The sequence below is a fragment of the Porites lutea genome, chromosome 12 (genome assembly GCF_958299795.1).
Source record: "Porites lutea chromosome 12, jaPorLute2.1, whole genome shotgun sequence".
Taxonomy (NCBI): domain Eukaryota; kingdom Metazoa; phylum Cnidaria; class Anthozoa; order Scleractinia; family Poritidae; genus Porites; species Porites lutea.
Window position 1 is genome coordinate 13,441,173 of NC_133212.1, and position 24,113 is coordinate 13,465,285.

A 24,113-nucleotide genomic window follows, 5' to 3' on the forward strand; every position below is an offset into this window, starting at 1 on the left:
CGACCAATAAAAAAAGATTGAGGAGAAAATGAGGAAGGAGAAGGAGGAGAAGAAAAAAAAGAAATTAAAAATTACGTAAACCTGCTGACCGTTGCTTAGCCATGAGTATTGGCAACGGGATTTCACAAGGCCAGAGAAGCCGGAGAAGCCAGACAGTTACTTGTTCTTATTTCAAACTACCTTTGACAGGTGCACGGTGGTGAAATCATTAATTTTGTCTTAGCTACATCACATTTTTCTACGCTACTTGCTTAGCAAATAAAATCGGTATTTGAAAAAACTAACTTTTCCGAGAATCAAACTTGCATTCTGATCTTCTCAGTTTATTTGAATCAACGAACAAGACAAACATTCTCTTTCGTTACGTTTAGGTGGTTACAACTATAATTAGGCAGTCTCATCGAATTATATGTACAATGCTTTCTGACTCGTTGACGTGACCCTAACTAAATGCAGAGTGTCATTGCTAAAAATCGCCTCGTAAATTGTCCAAAAACGATTCGAAAACCAAAGTATTTACATCGCAATGGAAGGTTCAGAGAAGAGCTTAGGATTTTGGTAAAAGGATTTTAGCCCCATTAATCCCTTCTTTGAAAGTAAGTGATTACCTTAACAAATATTTACACTTTGAACAAAAAACTGATCATAGCTTGCGGTTGAGTACGCCGTTCTAAACTTCGGGCTGATCATCCGACTCCTCTATGATTCCAAGTTCTTCAAGTAATTGTTTTTCCATCTGCAAATATTCCTGATATTCCTGTATACGATAAATATGTGAATTAACTTTAAAGAAGAATGATGGTTGGGAGCCCAAACAGTAACACGCAAGAGGACGTCTTGCTATAAAAAGAACGTTTTTTCGATGAGCTCCTTTTCCCCGATTTTCCATTGGAAACACATGTACACCGTCAACAATCCCCTTCAATCTAGCCTAGGAAAACAGCCAACATTTCGCGACGTCACCACGAAGAAACCAGTGGTGGCGCGGAATGCCGGGTGTTTTCTCAGGCTACATCGATACAACCAAAACGAAAAAAAAAAAACAAAAAGATATAGAGAGCACTAGAAGAGCTAGGCATGGAAAAGGGTGACAACCATAAAAAAGTGATACTGGTAAAAATCAATTAGGAGGTGGAAGCTCACCATTCTCATTCGAGCATCTAAGTCGGCTTCAGTATCCTCGGGTCGCTTGGCTTCCTACAATGAAACATACATTACAAAGACCACCTCTATACAGCACTACAGTCAAGAACGTAAAAGATAGAAGCTGATGCGGGTTTGGTGGTTAAGAGCCTCTCTTCACCGCCAAATGTAACGGACAAGTGTTAACTTACAGCTAAATAAGTCAGGAACTCATTCACAGAATAAATGTTAAAAGTTATGCCCTCAAGTACGAATACGATCATGGAGTGTTATTTGAGAACAAAAATAAAAAACGAAACCAGTCCTCACTCTTCTTAATACCAATACCAAATTTATTCGATTAAACGCCGCGGCGTTTATTAATTTTGTACTTCGAACCCGGTGTCAACCCTGATAAAAAGATATGCATTGATGTTAACGATACTGCTTCTCAAAGCCAACCATGGAAGAATCAATAGGGACAATACCGATCGCAGTTATAAGACACGACAATGAAATATTACGGCTCATGAAGGTTTATATGAGATGTCATAATATCAACCGCCAAAGAAGCTGTTATAGTGTTCCCGGCACCAGAGGGAACCTTTTTAGAGCCTGCCCTCACCTGTTGACGTCTACTTTCCTCTGCATCAAGCTGTTTCTTTTCCTGATCTCGGATTTTCATTCTTTCCTCCACAAACGCCAAACGTTTCACTTCACGCTCAAAGAAGTTCTCCATGGCAGTGGCCTTTCAAGTTTTAATACAGCGATTAGAATAACAAGTTGATTATTACACCAAGATTTAAGTTGCACATAGGCTACTCAAACTCACACTCTGAAACCACCTTTACCGAACAGATTAATGGGCAAGCCCCCACCACCCCCCCCCCCCCCCCCAAAAAAAGAGAAAAACAAACAAACAAACGAACAAAACGTAATTTAAATTATATTAAATGAAAATAAAAGTCGCTTTTTTTTCTCGCCTGCGAAGGTTAAGCAAAGTCTACATGTATCCCAAAAAGCACCTCATGCAAAAAAGGCTATGGGTGAACAATGCCTGTCATGTGTCAGTTATTTCTTTTGTTTCAACTAGTTTCCAGCAGTAAATTCAACTAAATGAATCAAGAAGAAAATAACAGTTGTACAGTTTACCTCATTAGCTGATGGGTGTCTGAGATTCCATGGTACTTCCATGACATGTAACGTGCCCATACTGTCACCCACAGCTAAAAGCTGCTGTTTACCTAACAACCAAACAATCAAGACAAGTTGGCTTGTAGGTGCAGACAGGTCATAATGCATCGCAACCACCACCCAGTAGTTAAAAAGGTGGATAATGCTACCCATTGGACAAATTACAGTCCAGTAGATAACCCAAGTGATCTACCTAATACGAAACGTGTATCCACTGGATAGTGATTAACCAGGTGGAAAGAGCTTTCCAACCTCCGAACAACTGAGCAGTCATAAATAGTACACAAGTTTTCAGTACTGGCTTTTTTTTTCAAACGAGTCGACAAAGTCAAATTTTCCACCGTAACAAGATTGAAAAACTGACGTTCAGAACCCAGTAGTTCAAGAGGTGGATAACGCTATCCACCGGATAATTCACTATCCATTGGATAGTGCAATTGGTTTCCCTAACACTTATCCGTTGGATAGTGATTTATCCGGTTGATAGCGCTATCCAGCTTTTGAACAACTGGGGCCGGAGCCCTTACTCTTCGTCACAGCGAATTCAAGCAGTAAGTCTAATAGGTTTTAATTGCTACTATTTGTTTTAATGTATTTCGCACTTAAAACCCCTTTGGATATGTGAAACTTTTTTCGGGTTAATTTGCAATTGCTTAAATTGCAATTACCACTGCGACGATCATATCTTCATTTAACAAAAGTATTTACTATACTTCATGTATTATGCTTGTTTCAAACTCACTTGAGACTTGATGAGGTGCAATTGTTGTAATCGGAGCAGCAGTAACATTCTGTGTTAACGAAGGCTCATGTGACCTAACAATAACAACAAAACTGAGTAACATAACCGAATAAATAGACAAATCCTTTTTTTTCCACCATAAAATATCTCCCTCTTTAGCTTGTATCTTTTGATTTCCCATATAATAATGCAGTATGTATTATTATATATTTAAATTTGGCAATCCAAGCGTGATTAAAATGACAAAAGCCCTAATTTACACAAAAAGCAAAAGCCTGAAGGATTCTGGTCGTAGAACATGTAATAAAACGACGTCATCGTACAAATGACCTATTGGCCTTAAACGACAAATTTCTTTCACAATCACATACCTGTCAAGAAGGTCCCATACGTCTACATTTCCGTCTGTTTTAGTGATGAAAAACACCCCTAAGAACGGAAAGAATAATGTGTTACTCACTGCAGCAGAACTCAGCTAAGCTATGCAAGGAAAATTTCATTCTTCGTTCAGCCTCGTTCCCAGGGCTCCCTCCTTTTCTAGACTACTCACGAAGATTATTAAATTTCATTATTATTCATTCAAAATATTTCTCCGTTTCTAATTGGCTAAAAGCACACGCGTAATTCACCATAACCAGCTACTGTTGACCAAATTTGGAAGAATTTTTCGATTAATCAACCGATGACGTCAAAAGCGCAGCACAGTTGCAGGTTAATGCACCGTTAACCGAGAAGACCTGGGGACGAGGTTGAGTTGTTTTGATTGTGCAAAGGAAAATGGCCGAACAGCCGGCGGAACATTTTACTCGTTTCACGACGAACTATAGTCTAAAAACATAGCAAGAAGAGAACTCGACGGACGACATCTGCTATTTGGAGTATATTTGCAGACCTGAACAGCCCTTTATCTTCTAAACATGCACTATCGAGGTGAACTTAACATCGACGAAGGTAAGCATGTTTTAACTTGTTTTTAAATTAAGAGTTATTTTGAATGGATAATAAAGTAATCAACGAATTCGGCTTTCGTAAGTTTTAGACTCGGTGGATAACACCCTCCGAAATCTGCATAATTCTTCACATCCTACTCACCCTCATTCACTAATTGTTAAATAACCAACGGCAAAAAAACGATGTCATTACATCGACAAAAGTATTTGATAAATTACGGATAAACCAAGCAATTGATTCACTAAACGAGTGTTAAAGAACTTTTAGTTATTTGAATTGCATTGTTAACAAACCTATCGTAAAACCTTTCATCCTAGATACACAGTAACTGGTTACTAATACCCCTCCCATCTTATTATACCTGGCCGAGAAGGACTCCAGTGTCCTCTTGTTAGCCTCATTAGATGACTCGCTGACTGAAGAAGAGGTCCACCCTATATAGTACAACAATCAAAGAAATAAAATGTGACCTCTTTTACTCATGCACATTTAGTTTTCAATCCATCCGGTACACTTAAGAGTAAAAACTAGAAACTGTACCGTAACGCCTTCCTTCCAAATTGCAAATGTCCATCCACCAACAGTGAGGATGATATCTCTAAAGAAAGGTGACCTCTGAAGAGAGGATATAGGACCATCATGGGCTGCCCAGACCTGCTCAGGGCGGGGAGCTAAACACAACAATTAAAATAATATAATTTAATGTCATCAGTGGCAAGATTGAAAGAAGCTATTGTAATTGGTAGTAACACAATTGAGAGAGTCATGACATATAAGTTACTAGGCGTTTATGTAAGTAATGACCTGAAATGGAATCATCATGTAGAAGTTATAGTGCAAAAGGGAAACAGGAGGCTTTACTCATTAAGGGTACGTCCTTAAGCAATGTGGTGCACCTCCAGCTTCACTGGCTAAGATTTATACAACCATTGTTCGTCCTGTTCAAGAATATGCTGCCCCTGTCTGGCAAAATATACCAGATTTTCTATCTTATAAGATTGAGAGCATTAAAAAAAAGGGCTATGCGCATCATTTTCCTTTAATGAGTTACAACGAGGCATTTTAAAAATGCCCTTAATTTAACAACTCTAAGTGACAGACGCGCTCATTTATGCCAGGCTTATATTGATAGACTCCGGAATGAGAATCACCCCTTGCATTTTATGCTCCCCAAACAGGAGGAGGTTGTGCATAATTATAATCTTAGATCTGGCACTAGCCGCTCCACGCGTCCTACCTGTAGGACCAAGCGCGCGCAAGAGTTTGTCACGCAAGTATACCTAGTGGCTTGTACAATTATATTTTCTAGTATTTATTGGATTTATTGTATTATCTTTTAGTATTATATGTTTTGTAAATAGCTCTGTAATTCAGCCATTCTGTATATTGCTGCAGTGAGTCTTAATAAATAGTCATTATTGTTATTATAAGAAGCAGAAATACTTAGCAATAAAATAAGCGGCACTTACTGACTATTTTGCCACTATCATTATCTTTTTCAGGTTTCCAGTCCATGTAGACGAGGTCGCCTTCCTAAATTCAAAACAGAACACAGTACAGTTCAAACAAAGTGAGACGCGTAGCCCCACCTGTCATGAAACAAGCATACCTGGGCCCTTGCATGTTCACAACATATTTCAAATTATCGACATTAGTTATCTACTTAAACCTAAAAGCCTGAGTGTATACATGGCATGACTTTTAAAGAATCTCAAGTTTTTTTTCCAACCAAAATCTCAGTTAGACACCAGATTCAAGTTGTATATTAACAGCAGGGTTTATTTTGCAGGTCACAAGTCACAGGTCTAGAGAAGCACAATTGGTTTCTTACTGAAATACAGGGAGCATAGCGGTCAAGTTATAAATAAGCGGTCTGGATACCTTTTTCATCGCCTTTACCTGATTTTTCTCTCATAAATTATCTGTTTACAATTCGTGTGAAGTCATTTGTAACGGTTCACCCCTAAACAATCCTTTTAATCACATTTCGCACCAAGCAACCCGAGGACTCTGGCTCATCATTTTAGTGCATTCTGGTAAAATTACACAGTGTACAAAGCAGCTCACCTCAGTGCCAACAAAAAACTTAGAGCTGACATTTTCCAGCAGCTTGCCTTGATCCTTTCCCTTGGAAATACTAGATGATAAATTGGAAGTAACCGTGGATTCTTTCTCTTCAGGTGGTTTAAGTGCTAAAATATCACAGAAGTTGGAATGTTAAAAAAGGATTCCATTACTGGTAATACAGTTGTAGTTTACAGAGTATCCCACATAACAAAGACATCTTATGTAATTCTTTTCAGCGCTGTGTTTGGGATATTTGGGACGGTAAGGAACGCGTTGATGATGAAAGAAGACACAAGTACACCACTTTAAACTGACATCGACTATCTTCAATTTAGTGTCCACCAACGTATCAATCAGGCAAAGAGATTCTTCCAACAATAACTGAATATCACCAGGAAATTCTGTACATATGTGTACCAAAAACTGTAGACTTTTTAACTCCAACTAGGCATGACTAGGTTTCACAAGAGGGCCAGACCCTGTAACTATAATGGGCCTTTCATCGAAAAAAAAGTCCTAGGCTATTATATGGACGGTCACATGCAGTTACAACTCACCAGTGGCTGATCTTGCACCTTGACGTTCTGAAATACTGAAAACACTTGGTCCAAATTCACCACCGCCAGAAACGTGCGATACGGTAACCTAAGTAACAATAAACACGCCCAATGTTCTTCAGAAGGTATCCTAATAAGTCTTGATGTTCCTGTGGTACAAAGACACAAATTTCCGAGGTGTTGCGGGCGACTGCCGATTGGCCGCCCCTACAGATTTTATCAAGGGCATCACGGTCAGGAAACTGGACTCCTTTCGACTCGATTTCGTTTGCGTAAGTGACGAACGCGGATCCTTCATCAGTGATTACGTCTAGTTATACTTGTAAATAAAGCTACTGTAAATCAAATAGGTCTCCCTAGAAATTAGGAAGCCTAAGCAACAACGACGGTTACGTCAACGAGAACGGCTAAAAAGCAATAGGTTTAGATCGGCAAAAACAACAACTCGGCAAGTGCATCATGCTTTCTTATAACTGTCGTTGCCGTCACTCACTGCAAGACTACGACGTGAAACTGCCTAATTTCACGTTTTGGGGAGGACGTGAACACAAGACGACTTTCTTTTTTCTTCCCTGAACTTCGAGACAGTCTTTTAAAATTAATCTCCAGAGAAAAACTGCAACTCTTGACGAATTGAACGAGATGGAACAAGTGCAATAGAGTTTGAAGCAGCGCGACTTCACTTTTTAAGTGACGTTTTCGTAGCCGTCGCCGTCGCCGTCGTTGTTGCTCAAGCTCCCTCTTATCCCTGTCAGTTATAGTTCTTCTTTAAGTAGAATAGCCACTTACGTGTCCGAAAGGCTGGTCTATTGTATCGATAGAATGGACTCACTACAGTATGGATAAGGGCCACTTCTAGAGTAAGTGTATGCATCGCCTCTATGTATTTGAGATGCTTTTGCCAGTTATTCAGCAGCATGCATAAAAGAAATCTGGCTTTTTAGTCGAGAAAAACAATATGTTTGAAACGTTACGCGTCAGGAAGGACGTGGCTCTAAGTGTGAACAAGATCGTAAGTCACCGGACAAACTGCACCCACGTTAGACATACACTCTACTTGTACAGTACTGTTTTGCGCAAAATAACAACCTCACAGTCAACGTCAATTGAATATACCACCCCTCGGAACAGAGAGGCACAAGGGTGGCTCTATCCCTAGCGCCGATCATAACGCTATTGCTTTAATTTGGGCGGGTTGCAAAATTTTTTAACATTAGTGTTCTTAGTTATCCTGAGTAGCAGACCCTCTTCTATCTAAATCATGCGAAAAACGAGCAACGAAGCCGAGACAACGAAGTTCAACGCTGGTGCGTTTATTTTATCCTAGATAATTGGAGAAGGGTCCTCTGGAGCATGAGTTGGCCGCTATAATGGAAATCAAGTAGTGATTTTTAAGCGGTGGTCCCTCATCAGAGCAGCATCTCCGTGGTATAACCAAGCCGCAGCAGTTAAAAGTGACAAATAGCTTTCACGTAGTAACACACACACATACACACACGAGTTTGCTAAGCTATTCAAGTAGGGATTATAAAATTACCCTGAGGACAGGCTTCCATGTTAAATCCAGGTGTTTAAATGTGGGAAGAATTCCAACTGGGTGGTTATGACCAGCAGCAGTTTGAGTGGGTGCAGCAGATTTGCTTGGCCGTGTGTCCCAAACAAGAACAGTCCTACATAGAAACAAAACAACCGGCCACACTTAACATTAGTTTGTTTACTTTTTTAAATCGTGGACTGTTACAACTCATACACAGAGAAATGGAGTACGGTGGCCTCAATTTCTTCTTTTCCTGTTAGAACTGTTTTTGTTTGACCTGGAAATGGTTACTGAAATGCGCGCAGTTTTCGGTCGGTTTAGCGATACAATGCATTCCAGTCGCTAATCTTACAGTTTTCCTTGGTGTCGGCGAGTCCAAGTTTTGATCTTTTTAAAAAGAAAAAACCACTGGCTGATAAAAAAACCCCGAGCACTTACGAAAACCATTTTTCAAGGTCAAAATACGAAGAAAGATCGCTCTGTGCAGATATAGTTAACACAGATCATATAGAATATTACTTGTTAAGATCAAAAGGAATGCCGAATAATACATCATGTGACTGTGCAGTATACAATGTACTCAATTCTGCCTCACTTCACTGAATATTTGTCTGAACATACCACTTCAGAGTAAGGCAAAGTTTAAAAAGCAAATAAAACAGAGAGTTACATTGTCATGATATGTGTACGGTTACTTTGTTAGTTTCCGAGTAACAATTCTCGTTTCTATCGTAGGGGAGTCGTTTCTTTTGGGTATCAAGAAATGTTAACTTTCTCAGACAGAATGCCAACAGCTGAAACAGAAACAGGAGAAACAGTGCAAATCACGACGAAATGTCTTTCACTGAGAACAAATTAAACATCAAACAATGAATTTGCGAATTACATGGTGACAGGCTTTAGTACTAAAGCTTTTCATACAGTGCCTTCTGGTCACAATCAATTAATAACAGCACAAAATTCTCGGGCACCATCTTTTACAGAGATCATCGACTTTCAGGAGTTATAGCATGGTATCAGATGTCAACTTTTTCTTATCCGAATAGTTTGGAGAACTTAAAACTATTTTCATATGGTACTCACCCATCAGCCGCACATGACATCAACTGATTACACTGCTGTGTTTTATTTTCCACTACGACACCCATCCGCCCGATCTGAAGACACATGCAATTAAACCAACTGTTAGGCTTACTTTTGTGGATGACAATTATACTAATACTGTATTAACAAACATGAAACACACTTGATGTTATTGTCGTTCGTTTGTACATTTGTTCGCTCTTCTTTCTTCAACTTTTGATTAATATAAATTGGCCGTATTCACCCCAGAGACGGATTACCCGTCTGAGACGGGTTATCCGTTGGATAATTCGGGTCAGACAGATAATACGTCTTTCATTCAAAATATTTCCCCAATTCTGTTTGGCTAAAAACACACGCATAATTCACCATAACCAGATGACCAAATTTGGAAGAATTTTGTGTTTAACGAGGAAATAAGATCAAAAATGCAGCCTTCTACAGGTTAATGCACCGTTAACCGAGAAGACCTGGGGACGAAATTGAGTTGTTTTCGTTGTGAAAACTAAAATGGCGGACCCTTCACTGACCCTTCCACTACAGCTGGAACTAGGCGAAATAATGGCTAAAAACATAGCTGGACAATCTAGACGTACACTATCGAAGATAAACTTAACATCGATGCAGGTAAGCTTGTTTTAGCTATGTTTTTAAACTAGGAGTTATTTTGAATGAATAATAAGAATTAAGCAGATCGAGGAGGGTGTGATCCACAGAGGCCGAAGGCAGAGGTGGATAACACCCTCCGAGATCTGCTTAATTCTTCATAACCTACGAAAGCCGAATTCATTAATTGCTGATTAATTTGAAAATGGAACGGTCTTAATTTTGGATGGACAATCCGCCTGACTTTATCCATCCTTTTTCCGTCAATTTTGACGGATTTTGAAGATGGATCATGATCCGTTTCTAGTGTGAACACGGCCATTCATATAACGTTTTATAATGAAAAATTATTCACCAAAGTGAGGGTGGATTGTCTGGGTTCTTTACCCAGCCAATGAAACTTGAAAAAATATACCTCTACATATATCAAACAATTTTACAGGGCTATGCAATAACGCTTATTTGCGCGAGTGACTCTTAAACCCTAAGAAAAGTAATGAAACAAATAATTGGCGGGTTCTTAAAACATTTCACCATGAAAATCTTCGTTGAAATATGTCCTTTAAGCATTTTAAGAGAGTAAAAGAACGGCGAAGAAAGCCTCTTGCCACCCAGTCACGCTTGAATAGTTTTCTATACAAATCCTTGTAAGTTACGACATTTTCAAACTGTCGTGAAATATTTCCTTAAGCATTACGGAGCTCATTACGGCTGAAAATTTACAGGTTACCTAATTTTCATATGCTCTTTCAGTTCATGCTAACAAAATTTTTCAAAAACGATCTGTTTTTGTGTTTACCGAAAGTTCATCACGTGAACAACTAATGCAAAAGGCCTATTAAAAAAGGACCAACATCTTCCCAGCAATCACAGTCGACCATCGTGATAATTATATACAGATGGCGCTGTGTAACCACTGATCGGCCGAAAAAGACATCTACATCTGAATTGACTACTTATCTTTACACAAACGCTACTTCTCTTTTATTAATCTTAAATAAAACAACAGATCATTAAAAAAAAGGTTAATCCTAGTATTATTTGCAGAGATGAAGTCAGTGATTATTCTGGCAAATTCAGCTTGCTGATTACCTCCATATGATCAGGTATCCACATAATGTCTGAAACAACTGTCTTATGACTGTGTTCAATAGACGACACTGCACAGTACCGGAGAATGGGTGAACGGTCGAAACTTGATTCATCTTCAAATCCAGGCTTGAAAAAGAAAAGAAAAAAACGCTTATGTTGACTGATGTTCTCTCTGAAATGATAAATCATTAAATTTGCTTGAAAAATAATCTACTTGAAATACCAATATAACCGGCAAACAAACACTTTTAAGCACTGGATCATATTTTGCATAAAGCATATTTCGCGCCTTATGGCGCGATGAGATATTTTTTAACAACAACAACATTTAAGTCTATATTACCCACAATTAGTGGAGCTATTCTAAGTGGGCAACAATACAATAATAATATTGTCTCCTATAAATTCGGCAAAAGAACGGTAGGTGAAGAGAAAACAAAAATAAAATGAAATAAATAAATAAATAAAATGTAGCACCTATAGATATAAGGAAGGAAAACACTTTAACTGAATAAGGAGTTCAGGTACGAATTGGTAATGGTACTCAAATCAACATACACCTTCTTAGTCTCCAAACCCTTGATCAGTAATTTATGTAATTTGCGCTTTAGCCTGCGTAGCAAGCGTTTCCTCGCGAGGTTCGTCTAGAAAGCTGGGACAAGAGGATAAAAAAAATGAATGACGGGGGAGGGGGAGGGGAACGTTACAGGTTGCCTTAATTTTTCATTTTACGGCAATGATTTCGCGGTTTTTATTTATAGCGACAAGCGTTTCCTCGCGAGGTTCGTCTAGAAAGCTGGGACAAGAGGATAAAAAAAATGAATGACGGGGGAGGGGGAGGGGAACGAAGGAACCGCTTGCCCGCAAACCCCACGATTTTGAAAAACTGCGTTCGCCCACGAACGCAGCTTCTGATTGGCGCGGCGCGTGTAGTGTTGATTATTTAGCATTCGAAACATCAATCAAACCAGGTATGCTTTGTTTTCGTGCGTCACAGATCTGGTCTCATCTGATTTGTGGTCGCAGATTACAAATGCTTTGGACTGTTATTTATTGGAATCGTGTTTGTGCGAAGGTTTATGAGATCAGAGTCTTCAAAGTATAATTGGAGATCGAGCAGTGGAGACTAGGGAAGGCTAATTTATTGAGAATGACGGCGTGCGGATCTGACTGGAAAAATAGACTGTTTGTTGGAGATAACATCAACATAAATGAGAACATCGGTTCTCGACACTAGCTAAAGGCGCCATGGACAAGCGATTTGTCAGCTTTTTGAAATGAAAAGATTCTTTTTGATTATTGGAAATTTAGCGGCATCTATTGTAGAGAACGTTTCGACACAGGCTGAAGAGCAGCCGCTCTGCAAAACTTATAGCCGGCGGAGTGAATTCCGGAAAAATCATCTTTGACGTGTCGACAAGGTTTCAGACGAGATAAAGCCACACAATAAAAAAACAAGAAATTCCGCAGCAATCGCTCATAGTTTTAACTTTCTTTTATCGTGAATCTTTTTTGTTACAGTTCTTGCAATCGCCTGCAACGTGTTCTGTTAGAGAACAAAGTAATTTTACATATCTGGTATTCCAGGGGTAATCTGTTCGTTATGTTTCTATTTTGACGAGCTGTCAATTTACAAATGAACCGAACCGTGAAACATCAAGGGGCGTTTTCCAGAATCGTGGGGTTTGCGGGCAAGCGTTTCCTCTTCTCCCCTCCCCCTCCCCCTTCAACCTTCTTTTTCTGCTTCCGCTCTAGCTTTCGCGCAATAACTCGATTGGAAACGCTTGCTACGCAGGCTATTTGCGCTTGAAAGGGTCTTTGCGCTGTTCACGTAACGTAAGAGGAATTTTGTTCCAAATTCTTACACCACTTCTAGAAAAAGATAATAATAGCTGATTGAGTCTAGATCTCCAGACATAAAAATTACCTGCGGCAAAAGAAGGGACGAGCAATTCAGAAATTTTAGAAGGAGCCCGGTTATTGGAGATATCGTGCATTAGAATAGCCGATATGTTGAAAATGGCATTTCTGAATACACATTAACCTGTGAGCAAGCTCTCCATTTCGTTTGGCGAACGGAATGATACTCGTGGCGAAAAAGTGAACGCCCAAGCAGATGGCCCCACCCCTTGCTCTCGTGTCTCCTTAAGCGTGCAACTCGAGCGTGACTTCTCGCGATATGCCCCTTGCTTGCAGGCAAATAAGTGATACGCGTGAGTGGCAAACCCACTCCTCGCTCTTCCGTCTCGTTACGCGTGCCACTCGTGCATGACTTTTCACGATATCCCCCCTCCTTGCGGGCCAAAAACGCATCAGATTCTACATATAATCATTCAATCAGTTTTCCGCCTTAACGCAGATCAAAGTTTCTTTATCCGGACCACAACTGCAGTTACTGATAGACGCCATAGTATGCTGAGCACTCCTTACCAGTGTGTTCATGGAGTTTTTCTTTGTTTGACCATGGGACTGTCTGTGGCTGCGTAATCTGTCACCATGGTTTGTTATGTCCCACAACACAATCTAAACATAACAAAATAATTCACATAATTTTACAACTGATATTCATCACAAACTCATTCATTTTAACACCAGCAATTCTGGACATAACTACTTGGGGAAGGTTTTTTGCGTTTACGCAAACTAGCTGACAAAGCATGACCCATTCCATACCAACCGCATCAAGCAAAGAGGCCACACTTCTCCAACTCAATGTTGCTTCATACAAACGCCTTGGGTAGAGGCTTTCTTTTGAAGCCAAAGCAAGGGGGGTTGGTGATTCGCAAAAGGTACATGCATTCTTTGAAGCAATTTGTTTTTCAAACCTTCTTCAATAAAATTCACTGGTTCGTGTTCCTAATCTTATTATTATGTTAAGAACTAGTGGACTAATTTCACTGGCTTCACTACTACAAGATTATTAAAAGTAGTCCTCTAGCAGTGAAAAACACAATCGATCAAAGCGCGTTTCTTTCCCCCCAAAAGAAATTGTTTCAACTTTATTATCACCTTTTTGTCTGAGTAATAGGGTAAGAATGAATTAGACCCATTGCCCTCAAGGACGACAGCTTAACAGCTGATCATACCACAAAGTAAAGGGAAATAGGCTACATTTGACGGATACCCGCAGAAAAAACAGCACCTTCAAAACATTTCATTAACTCTTCCGCTCCCTCCCTCCCCGTTCCCCCCGCTCATTTTGCCCGAATCCAACAGGCAAGAGTGCAAGACGAACGCGGATCAATAATCAATGATTATTACGAATGGTAGTGAATATACAGTCCTATGAATCCCACGCCTGCCATGGAAAAAATTGTTAAAGACCATGATTGTGTCCAACCATGGTGGCTTAGCAACACTGTAGACTACGAGTACTCCCTCGTTTTTCTTCAGGGGTAGTAGAACGAGCGGAACACGCGAGCAGGCATGAAAATTACCACCCACGAGGAAGGTGACATGCGGAGATAAGATAGAAAGTCAAACATTTATGATTTGGCTTTGTCTGTAGTAAGCTTCTCTGCTTCCTTCACGTCTCGCTTCTCCTCTCGTGACTCGCGCGTGGCAATTCTCACGCACGCTTGCGAATTATTCCTGAGGAAACTGAGGGACCACTCGTAGTTTATGACTTAAAACAGGATATGCATTGACCGTGTGGCACGAAATTTTTGCGGAAGTTTATTTTTGCCGACTGGCGATTTTTTGTGTTTTGCAGGGAATTAATTTTTGCGATTAGGACAAATTGGTTTTTCTTGCTGGGAATTAAATTTTGCGATTTCAGAAAGTGCCCAGTACCCAGCACTGATAATATTTTCGTTTTTATTGACTACAATTGACTACGTTCAATAAAAAATATATATTTTCAAACAATAAACCAGTATTTCATTGTATACCGTTTTGTTTCTGAATGAAAAAGACAAGCTGTGATTGAACAGACAGGATTCCTTAGCACTGTATTTTTGTGTAGCGAATTAGAGAAAATTTACTCAGGAGTAAATTTTTGCGGGAAAAATGTTTGCGAACACCTCGAAAAATCGCAAAAATTAGAACCTGCAAAAAATTCGTGCCACACGCTATGTCCTTTTAAAGAGAGACAAGTAAAATACTTGCAGCTCTACAAACATGGAATTGTACTGTCACCTGTCCATTTATGCAGCCTCCAGCAATGATATTTGGGTCAGAAGGATTAAACTTGAAGCAAAAGATATCATCAGGAGCTTCAAGAAGAGCCTAAAGAACAATACATTCTGTTTTAAAAATACTATTTGAACACCGCCACTTATCATGTGGATAACCCAATCCACTGGATAAATTTCTCTCCAGTGTTTAACACAATTGGTTTCACTAATACACCTTTGGCTTTAATTAACAGACAATATAAATTCATTTAATTTTACGGGAATTCAATAACATCATTCTTAGCAAGAACAGTTTCACGTAAAAATGTTCATTTTAATCATCCGTCGTTTAATTTGCGCAATTACCATGCTAATGCATCTTCAGTAAAACCATCAGAATGTCATTTTCTTTATTGTAAAGTCTGTTATGTCTTTGGAAAAACATTAACATCAATAACACTGTCTATTACATTTTTTGAAAGTACCCTTTGCTTTATTTAATTACAAAAAACACATACCAGCGGATGAATCGGGTCAGAGAAGCTCCAAATAAGTACCAGCGAAGAAGTCATAAGAATACGTGAAAAGTAATCCACCCTGTCATCAAATGAAAGACCTTCACCACAGGAAACTGCAATGATGCCTATTGAACGTGAAGAACAAGAGAAAGACAAGTCATCAATAAACACTTTTCAGTCAAACCCCGTTAATACGGACACTGATTTTTTTAAGCATCTGATAAGGGTTAACTTCTTGAATAACTAACTTGTATTTTTCAATTTCTTCACAATGTCCGTGGCAGTAATAACCCAAAATGATGCCCAAATCTAGACGCTTTCATAAATTTCTCTCTGAGGCCGTTTTGCTCTTATATCGGGGAGCAAGGGTGGCGCAGTGGTGAGAGCACTCGCCTCCCACCAATGTGCCCCAGGTTCGAATCCTGGCGTTGACGCCATATGTGGGTTGAGTTTGTTGTTGGTTTTCTCCTTTGCTCCGAGAGGATTTTCTCCGGGTACTTTGGTTTTCCCCTCTCCTTAAAAACCAACACTTTCAATTTCCAATTCCATCTGGAACGCACGGACACGTTTCAACGAGTTCTTAAGAACTCCTTAGAGCTCCGTGGGTAAACAAATTACAATTTACAAAAATTCAAATTACAAATTTACAATATTCTCTAAAGCAAATCCGGCTGTTTACTTCAAACTTTTCTGGCTGGATCCACAACTCCACCTTTCATACCCAGCATTTATTTGGGAACCAAAAGATAAACTCATCTGTCTTTAACTGCATTCATACATAGATGCAAAATAATTTTGAAAGGGGAATAAATATTTCTGTCTAGAACACTCTACACTCCCTGTAAGTACTGACACGCTTATACAGGGCAGTATGATTCACAAAATTAATACTTAATGTACATCTGTATAACTATTTGTTTTTTATGTCACCTTGTTAGTGCATTATAGTCTTAAAGAAAAATTAATGCACTAGTTTTTCTAGATTTTTTAAACCTGTTTGCTCAAAAAATAACAGAGAAACAGAGTCCTAGGTGTCAAACTAAACAATTTAGCTAAACATCTACTGCACTGTATCCTGTAGAGATTGCTCATGGCAACCTGCATTAAAGGCAAAAAATCCTCTGGAATGTCATAGTTAATGTTTATTTATTTCTTTCTTTATTTCATTATGCAAAATTAGAGACAACTTTACAGGCCATTTTACAATCAACTTTACAGGCAACTTTAAAGGTTAATGTTACCTTTGATAGCAGGATGCCATTGGATGTCTGTGATAGTTTTTTCCTTGCTGTACTGAAGATCAGTGAAGGACTGGTATTCCTGCAAACATCACATGATTGCAAATTATTACCTTGAATACAAATCAGAAAGACTGTTAAAAACATTTCCTGCAACTTAGAAGACAAACGAACATTCTGCAAACTGTTGTAGTATAGGAGACTTCAGTAAACCTGGCCTCTAAGCAAAAAGATCTCTGCTTTAATATGAAGTAGCTATACAGCTACCTAATGGCAGAACCACAATATATTTAGACAAAAAATGCACTTGAGCATAAATTTAGTAATTACATATAATATTTTTTATTACCAAAAGAAATCTTAACTTCAACTACGGTACATGTACATGTTGTTTCCATGAATATGCCAAAGAATGAAAATTTGCTGAGTGACACTTAAATTCAATAATGTGTTTAACAAACATATTCTCATTTCATCGGATCTAACTTGAAAACACTGTGGTAAATATCTTTCTTGTGCATGAGTTCTCTAACAAGTAAAATTGTAAGTTTTTATTGGTTTTGTGTTATGATTCATGATGTATCACATAACCTTTAAATAGTTGTCTGACTTTGCGCCAAAAGTAGTTTCATCATCTGCCAGGGACAAATAGTCATCATAAAACACATCTAAAATCTCATTTTGTTGTAAAGCCAACTCAAATCTGCAACAACAACAAATACGTCTAAATCTTTTATACATGATAATGCAGGGTGCAAAGAAAGGGACTTTTACAGCTTGCCATTCAGGTAAGTTGTAGTTAGCGTGTACTAGTCCAAAAGTCGTTTCTACTAACACGAAAAAAAAAATTTTTGATGAGCAGGTTTGATTACGGTTCCTTTGTGATTTGAATTCCCTGAAAAACATCACTTGCCTGTTAACTTAAGAATAGAACGCACCGGCCTGATAGCAAAATCCACTAGTCCCGAGTTATCGGACACTATTTCTTTGCATGCTGATAATGATGTACATTTGAACATCACACAACTAACAAAATGTACAAGATTATAGCTGACGAGCCTCTTCGCAACGGCCACCTTGGGGACAGAAGAAAGTGGCCATTTGATTGTAGAGAGGTTTAAAGAAGAGTCATGATGTATGAAATGTCCGCAAAAAAAGGGCTGTAGTAGAGAAGTGAACGTTGTGGAGAGATGGTTGTTAAATGGAGGTTCAACTTTAATTCCAGAAATGGAAAATGGCATGTATTATTTTAGTTCCATTATTTTATTATTATTACAAGTATTTTATAAAAATTGCAACAGCCCATTTAGGTGGGTGTATGGATTGGCAGATCCAAAAAAAGATGCAGTGAGATCAAGGGGTACATGTAGGATAAGTGAATGGATACCATGGAGTGCAAATACTGTACATCATGTTATTATTTCACAGTCAAAAGGTATGGGGGCTAGTTGAAATGATGTCTGGGCTGGTAAATGCTGGCTTCAGCTTGCCTGAATGGCAAGCTGTAAAAATAATTTTCTTTGCACCCTGGGTATAGCAAAAACCAAATACTTTTCTCCAGGTACTGAGCAGTAAAGTAATAGCCAGCACATACATATAATATTTGATCATAATACATGTACCTTGGTGTGACCTTGTCCATAAAACTAAGTAAGTCAACCATTGATTTTTGTATCTCCCCTTTAGTTTTTTCCTCTATGGTCCGTGGAGCATACTGGGTCACTGCATTACAAGGTTTTCTCCTGTAGAAATAAATTGTGTAGTACAGGTGTATGACTGAAATAATTTTGTGATGATAACATGTATATAAATCAAGTTATTTACAGCTGTAAGTATGTAGCTTTAAGTCCCCTCTGGAAACAAAAAATGCAGAGGGTAAAAATCACAATAATACCATACAGCAACTGCACACAGTAGACATAAAACAGCGAGTGTATATTATGTGACTGTAAAATTATCAGAATCAAAACAACAGTTATCTGTTTCAAGGAGATGGTCACTCATTATTCTTTTGTATCTGAAATAAAGCCACACATAACTTTGAAGAAAAAACATTAATTAAACAGTTTGCATACATTGTGCCTGTTCACAAACTACGCGTGTAGTAGCCTGCGAACGGCAGACGTTTCTCCTCGCTCATCGCCGCTGAGGAATGTTTCGCGAGGAGGAACGTCTGTGACTCAGCAACAGAAATTCCATACTGATGACGCAAAATCTGTCCGGAATCCGGTCAGAAGTGCTAATTGGTCGACAGAGTAGATTCATTGTTTTAGCTATTGTTTACAAATGACAGACAAAAGACAAAAGGCCACAAAGGTCAAATGTAAAACGCGATGAATCTCTAACAAAACAGTCAATATTTGTGGAATATAGTCTTCTCTAAAAGTAGCATTTGAGTTTTGCTCCAGGTCATTCGCAGATGAACACAACACTTCTCCAAAATCGACCAGGAGAAACGTAAAATTGAACAATTAATTTGCATTTGGAAACCCATGACTACCGGATTTATTTATGTAAACATTGATTTACGTCAGCAGTATGGAATTTCTGTCGCTGAGTCGCAGACGTTCCTCCTCACAAAACGTCCCTCAGCAGCAATGAGTGAGGAAAAACGTCTGTCATTCACAGGCTACACGTGTATTAGCTTCCTTTTGAATGGTGGTAACATCCATTTAAACAGTTTACAGTATTATCCTTAAACATCAATTTCCCTCTCAAAGAGTTGATTTTTTACCAAGCAATGCAGTATAGCCCTGATCAGCACCTTACCATTCTGTTTGATTTCCAATGTCAGTTAACACTGGAACAGCCTGCAAAGAAAGACACCAACAGCCAAATGCAATTCAGACTCCTTTCCTGTGGTATGCACACTAAATGTGCACATAAACCAGGTTTATTTAATTGAAACTTGTCATATAATGTCTAGTAAACATCATGTACAAAAGGACATTGCACCCTTTTTGTAGGGTGGCAAAGGAGGGGGTACCTATTATGCATCATGCCTAATTTTTTTGAGCCATCATGCATCACGGGAAAAAAATTGGCCATTATGCATGATGTAAATTAAGTGTGCAATAGGCCACTTCTGAGTTCTAAAATTTCTCGCTTTCAAAAGGCTGTAAGTAACAAAACCTTTCTTGTGAAAAAAAGCTTATTTGCATGAGAATAAAAAATAATTTTCATATCAATAGCTTCACACTTAGCCTCACTATAAAACAAAGACTAGGAGCATCTCGGAAACGGCGAAATGGTAAGTAAATGTGGCAAATATCTCAATCCATTGAATGAATCAGCTCTGACTAATAAATTGTTCTCAGTGTCCATTGGATAGGATCGCACATTAACAGTTAATTTAATGACTTTAACTGCTCAAAAGTGGGTTTTCTGAAATTTACTAACCATTATTAACTGGTATTCACTGATCTGAGAATAGAGATCATAATCCTGGGGGGAGGGAGGGGGGACGCGCTCCCTTATATGACAAAACAAGGACGTGCTGCTGAACGGGGTATGGTTTTTGCCCTCTCTGTCCTGAACAGAGTTTATAATTAAATGTGTGTGAGTCTGTCAGCCTGCACGATTGATGTGATTGAAGTACCTCCCCCGGGTCATAATACAATTTTGACAGGAGATCAGAGGTTGAGGGACAATAAAAAGGACCAGAAAATGATGTCATGAATATCTGTAGTTTTTGATGTCTGTGGTTCTATTTACAAATGATATTCGAAAATCCAGAACACTAAAAGGAAAATGATGCACCACGTGTTGTCAATATGGTAAATCACAAACCACCCAGCTATGTCTAATCACACCTCAAGCAGCTAATTTGGGCCCGATCACATATCATGCTAATAATTTGGGACCTATCACATGTCATGGAAAACCCTTTTTAGCTTTGCTATACCCTGTCAGTGATTTTGTTACCTCTGTGTCCTGTGATGCAAAAATGCAAAATAATTCATGAAATGCGTCCAGTAGGATGCAATGATCGATCTACATGTATCAATCTGAACATGTGCGTTTGTAGAAAAATCCTGTTTGTGTAATTTCTGTGGAAGTTGTTTATGGCTATTGTTTTATAATGATGCATATTTCTTTTACACTTTGTTGAACTTTAAAATAGTCAAGTACTATATTTTAATTTCAGTAAACTGTAATACAGAGTTTTAGAGTCTGTCTTCAAATTAACAGTCTGGATACATAAAGGCCCAAGCATTTTCAATTTCAAACTCGTTGGTTTTTTAACTGGGACTCACTGGTTGCAGACTGGGACTCATGATTTTTCACAAGATGAGTCCCAAGACTAACCATAACTTTTTCTAGCAAAATCACTGCCCTGTTTTAGCAGAATGCACAAAAGCTGTTTGAAAATCCAAAGACTTTGAATACCAAAGAGAAAGGATTGAGAAAAGTTATTCAAGGTTATAAAATCTGGCAAACTGTGTTAACTGACAGCACTGCAGAGTTAAAAAATGTAGTTCTGTTAAATCAACAAAGGTGCCTCACGACAGTCTTTTATCGCACAAAAAAGCAGACAGCACAGTTCCTAGTTATTACACTCTCCAATAATTTTAACCCTCTCAGTGTTGTCAGAAAGTTTTAAAGTAGACGGCTGAGTTGTCAAAGTAAGCGGCCAGTCCAGGGATATTTTATTTAAAAATAGGCCATCCATAAAGAAATGCCAAGCAGAGTACTTAGCTGGCCGAAACTAACCAAGTAGGTGGCGATTTTCACCGGCAGCCGGCTACTTTTGACAACCTTGCCTCTGTGAGCTTTTCACCTGACTGACTTTAGTCATTCAGTACATGTATGCTTTGGGCTCTCACAAACCTGTATGCCTTTGTCCAACTCTTTCTTCAGAAGTCCATAACTGTCATCATCAAATGAAGGGCATTCCACAAAGCCATCTTTAGCATCAGATACATTGCGGTCACTTAAGAAAACAGGAGCTCCAAACTCACGCCTTTTCCTTGAAATCCTAAACTTCACCTACATGTAGTCAACGAGATCACACAAAAAAAGCTTATGAAGCAGTCAGCATGTTCTTGAGAGACAGACATTAATAAGACTACAGAGCACTGACAGCACAATGAAATCATTTTTAGATAGCGCTACAAGTACACACAGCAATGACAATGTCATTGTCAATAATCTTCTAACCTTTGGTCTGTTTTCTATCACATTTTCATCCTCCACTTCCACTTCACTTCCCAGTGATATCCAAGGCTGTGGAGTCCTAGGAAACTTTCTAAGCGTTAAAACAAAATCTTCTTCTTCAGCCTCTTCTCCTTCACCAGCTTGGAGCTCCTCTTGAGGAGGCTAATGAGATTGGATTAAAAAAATACAAAGTATGGTGACCTCTGTTATTAAACCAGGCCTCAGCACAGCACTATTCTAGCTAGTACTAAGTTGTTAAGGAGACATGACTAAAAGTACCCCATTTCTAAAGCAGGAGTGTTACAGAAATGCTCTATGTGTGTTCTTTATAATTGAAAGGAGACCAGTGCTCTGAACCTGTGAAATCCATGGCAGACGTCTCAACCCCAAAAAGACTAAAATCTGGAGATCAAGGTCAAAAAAACAGTGACTGGAGATTTGGGAAATAAAAAGAACCAAAACCAGGTGTTCATCAAAATATAGTTTTTTTTCCTCTTTATCAATATTCACCACTTTCCGCCATTTTGACCATGTGGATGAAACGCATCTAGATGCGACAAACTGGTACATATGGTTGTGAGGTCCATGTCTTGTCAACCAGTTGATCAAATATGACAAATTAATATGCATTAGAACTGTGGATTTTTACAGAATTAGTGCTAGAAAATCAATTTTACAAGGCAAAAATGAAAATATTCAAGGAAAGTGTATTCCATCGGCTTGTGAATCTGTTTACCGTGAGATTTTTGTGCCTTATCGTGAGACCTTAAGATTACCCTCAAATCCATGAGGCTTGAGAGGTCTGTCAAGGTGCCCCATATATGATTTCTAGGGGGGAGGGGGACTGATTTTCCAGTTGCCTGGGAACATAGTTAAGATACCAGAGGCAACCAAGCACCGCCAGAGCACAACCGTGTGTAAGTAACAAAGACATTCAGGCTAAAGTGTACGAACTCACAAAAAGAACTCAGGAGAAACTGTTCGCCGATTGGGCACAATAATACAAAGCATTTTTTGTGCCCAATCAGGAACCAGCATTCTCTTGACCGTTTGGAAATGGTCCGGTGAGAGTCAGTACCCAGGGGCTCTTCCGCGCATGCTTGAAAACTTTTGTCGCGCCTTTTAACCCGGCACGACTGACTGCCCCTGGGTCCCCGAGGATGGTCTAAACATGCATGATCAAATTGTGTTCTGCGCATTCCATGAATTCTTAGTGGAAGTCCGAACGAATGCTGGCTACATACATGCTGGCCCTGGTTGTTCAAACATTGGATAGTGCTACCCACTGGATGAATCACTATCCAGCAGATAAATATTAGGGAAACCAATTGCACTATCCACTGGATAGATTTTTGTCTGGTGGATAGCGCTACTCAACATTTGAACAACCAGGGCCTGGAGATTAGAATTGCGGGCTCCTCTTGTCGCCCGCAGTAAATGAAAGCAACAACTGAACAGCATGAACTGCATCTGTCGTAAGTCTTTGGGTCTGCAACAAAGGAAGAACATACGTGTAAACCAGTGTTTAAATTGTATTGGTCACTTACATTTAGGATTCTTTCCTTAGCTTCCTCCGTAAGAACCAGGTAAAAATTCTGACCATACTTGAACACAGAATCATACACCACAAGAAGTTCGTCGCCTGGGTAATCCTACATAAATTAAAACTTAGCCAATGACATGCAAAAAGTAGTTAACTTGAGCTTAAGCTTATGTGCTCCAAGAAACTGCAAACCTACCAAGACGATTTGTTTCGCTGGATGAAAATCTGAGACAGCTGCTCGGTCTTTAAAATCCTGAAATACCGCTTCTTTAGGGATCAACTTGTAGGGATTTTCCTCGGTGACATCTTCGTCTCCCTTGCACCCAAATATCTCTTGGGTTTTGCTCGTGAAGAAGAGTGGCATTATATCCGTTGGAATCTCCTCTTCTCCTTCTTCTTCGCCGGCATTACTGGCGTTTGTTTCATCTTTTCTTTCCTCAGGCATTTTTTAAGGATATGCTTTTATGTTTTGCAACCCCGTAGGCTACTGTGAGCTTCTAATTGCCGCCATTTTGAATAACAATATCCCGGATCAAAAATTCAAACACAAGTAACCATGAGAACGTGCCGTTGACATTTCATGCAGCTTAC

At 39.0% G+C, this 24,113-nt stretch overlaps 1 protein-coding gene across 1 annotated transcript; it reads right to left on the reverse strand.

The window, feature by feature from the left end:
• Window positions 1-307: 307 nt before the first annotated feature.
• On the reverse strand, window positions 308-24,063 carry LOC140953966 (dynein axonemal intermediate chain 3-like). Its single transcript, XM_073403352.1, has 25 exons — window positions 23,719-24,063; window positions 23,527-23,631; window positions 21,983-22,141; window positions 21,653-21,811; window positions 19,592-19,632; window positions 18,445-18,564; window positions 17,414-17,525; window positions 16,826-16,904; window positions 15,585-15,709; window positions 15,089-15,178; window positions 13,382-13,474; window positions 10,952-11,077; window positions 9,254-9,327; window positions 8,171-8,303; window positions 6,634-6,721; window positions 6,077-6,201; window positions 5,479-5,542; window positions 4,550-4,680; window positions 4,371-4,443; window positions 3,430-3,487; window positions 3,059-3,132; window positions 2,275-2,366; window positions 1,748-1,870; window positions 1,144-1,197; window positions 308-757 (listed from the first exon to the last, which is right to left on the reverse strand). Exons 1-25 carry the CDS (start codon window positions 23,965-23,967, stop codon window positions 671-673), a joined length of 2,634 nt encoding a protein of 877 aa, XP_073259453.1. The 5' UTR covers window positions 23,968-24,063; the 3' UTR covers window positions 308-670.
• Window positions 24,064-24,113: the final 50 nt, after the last annotated feature.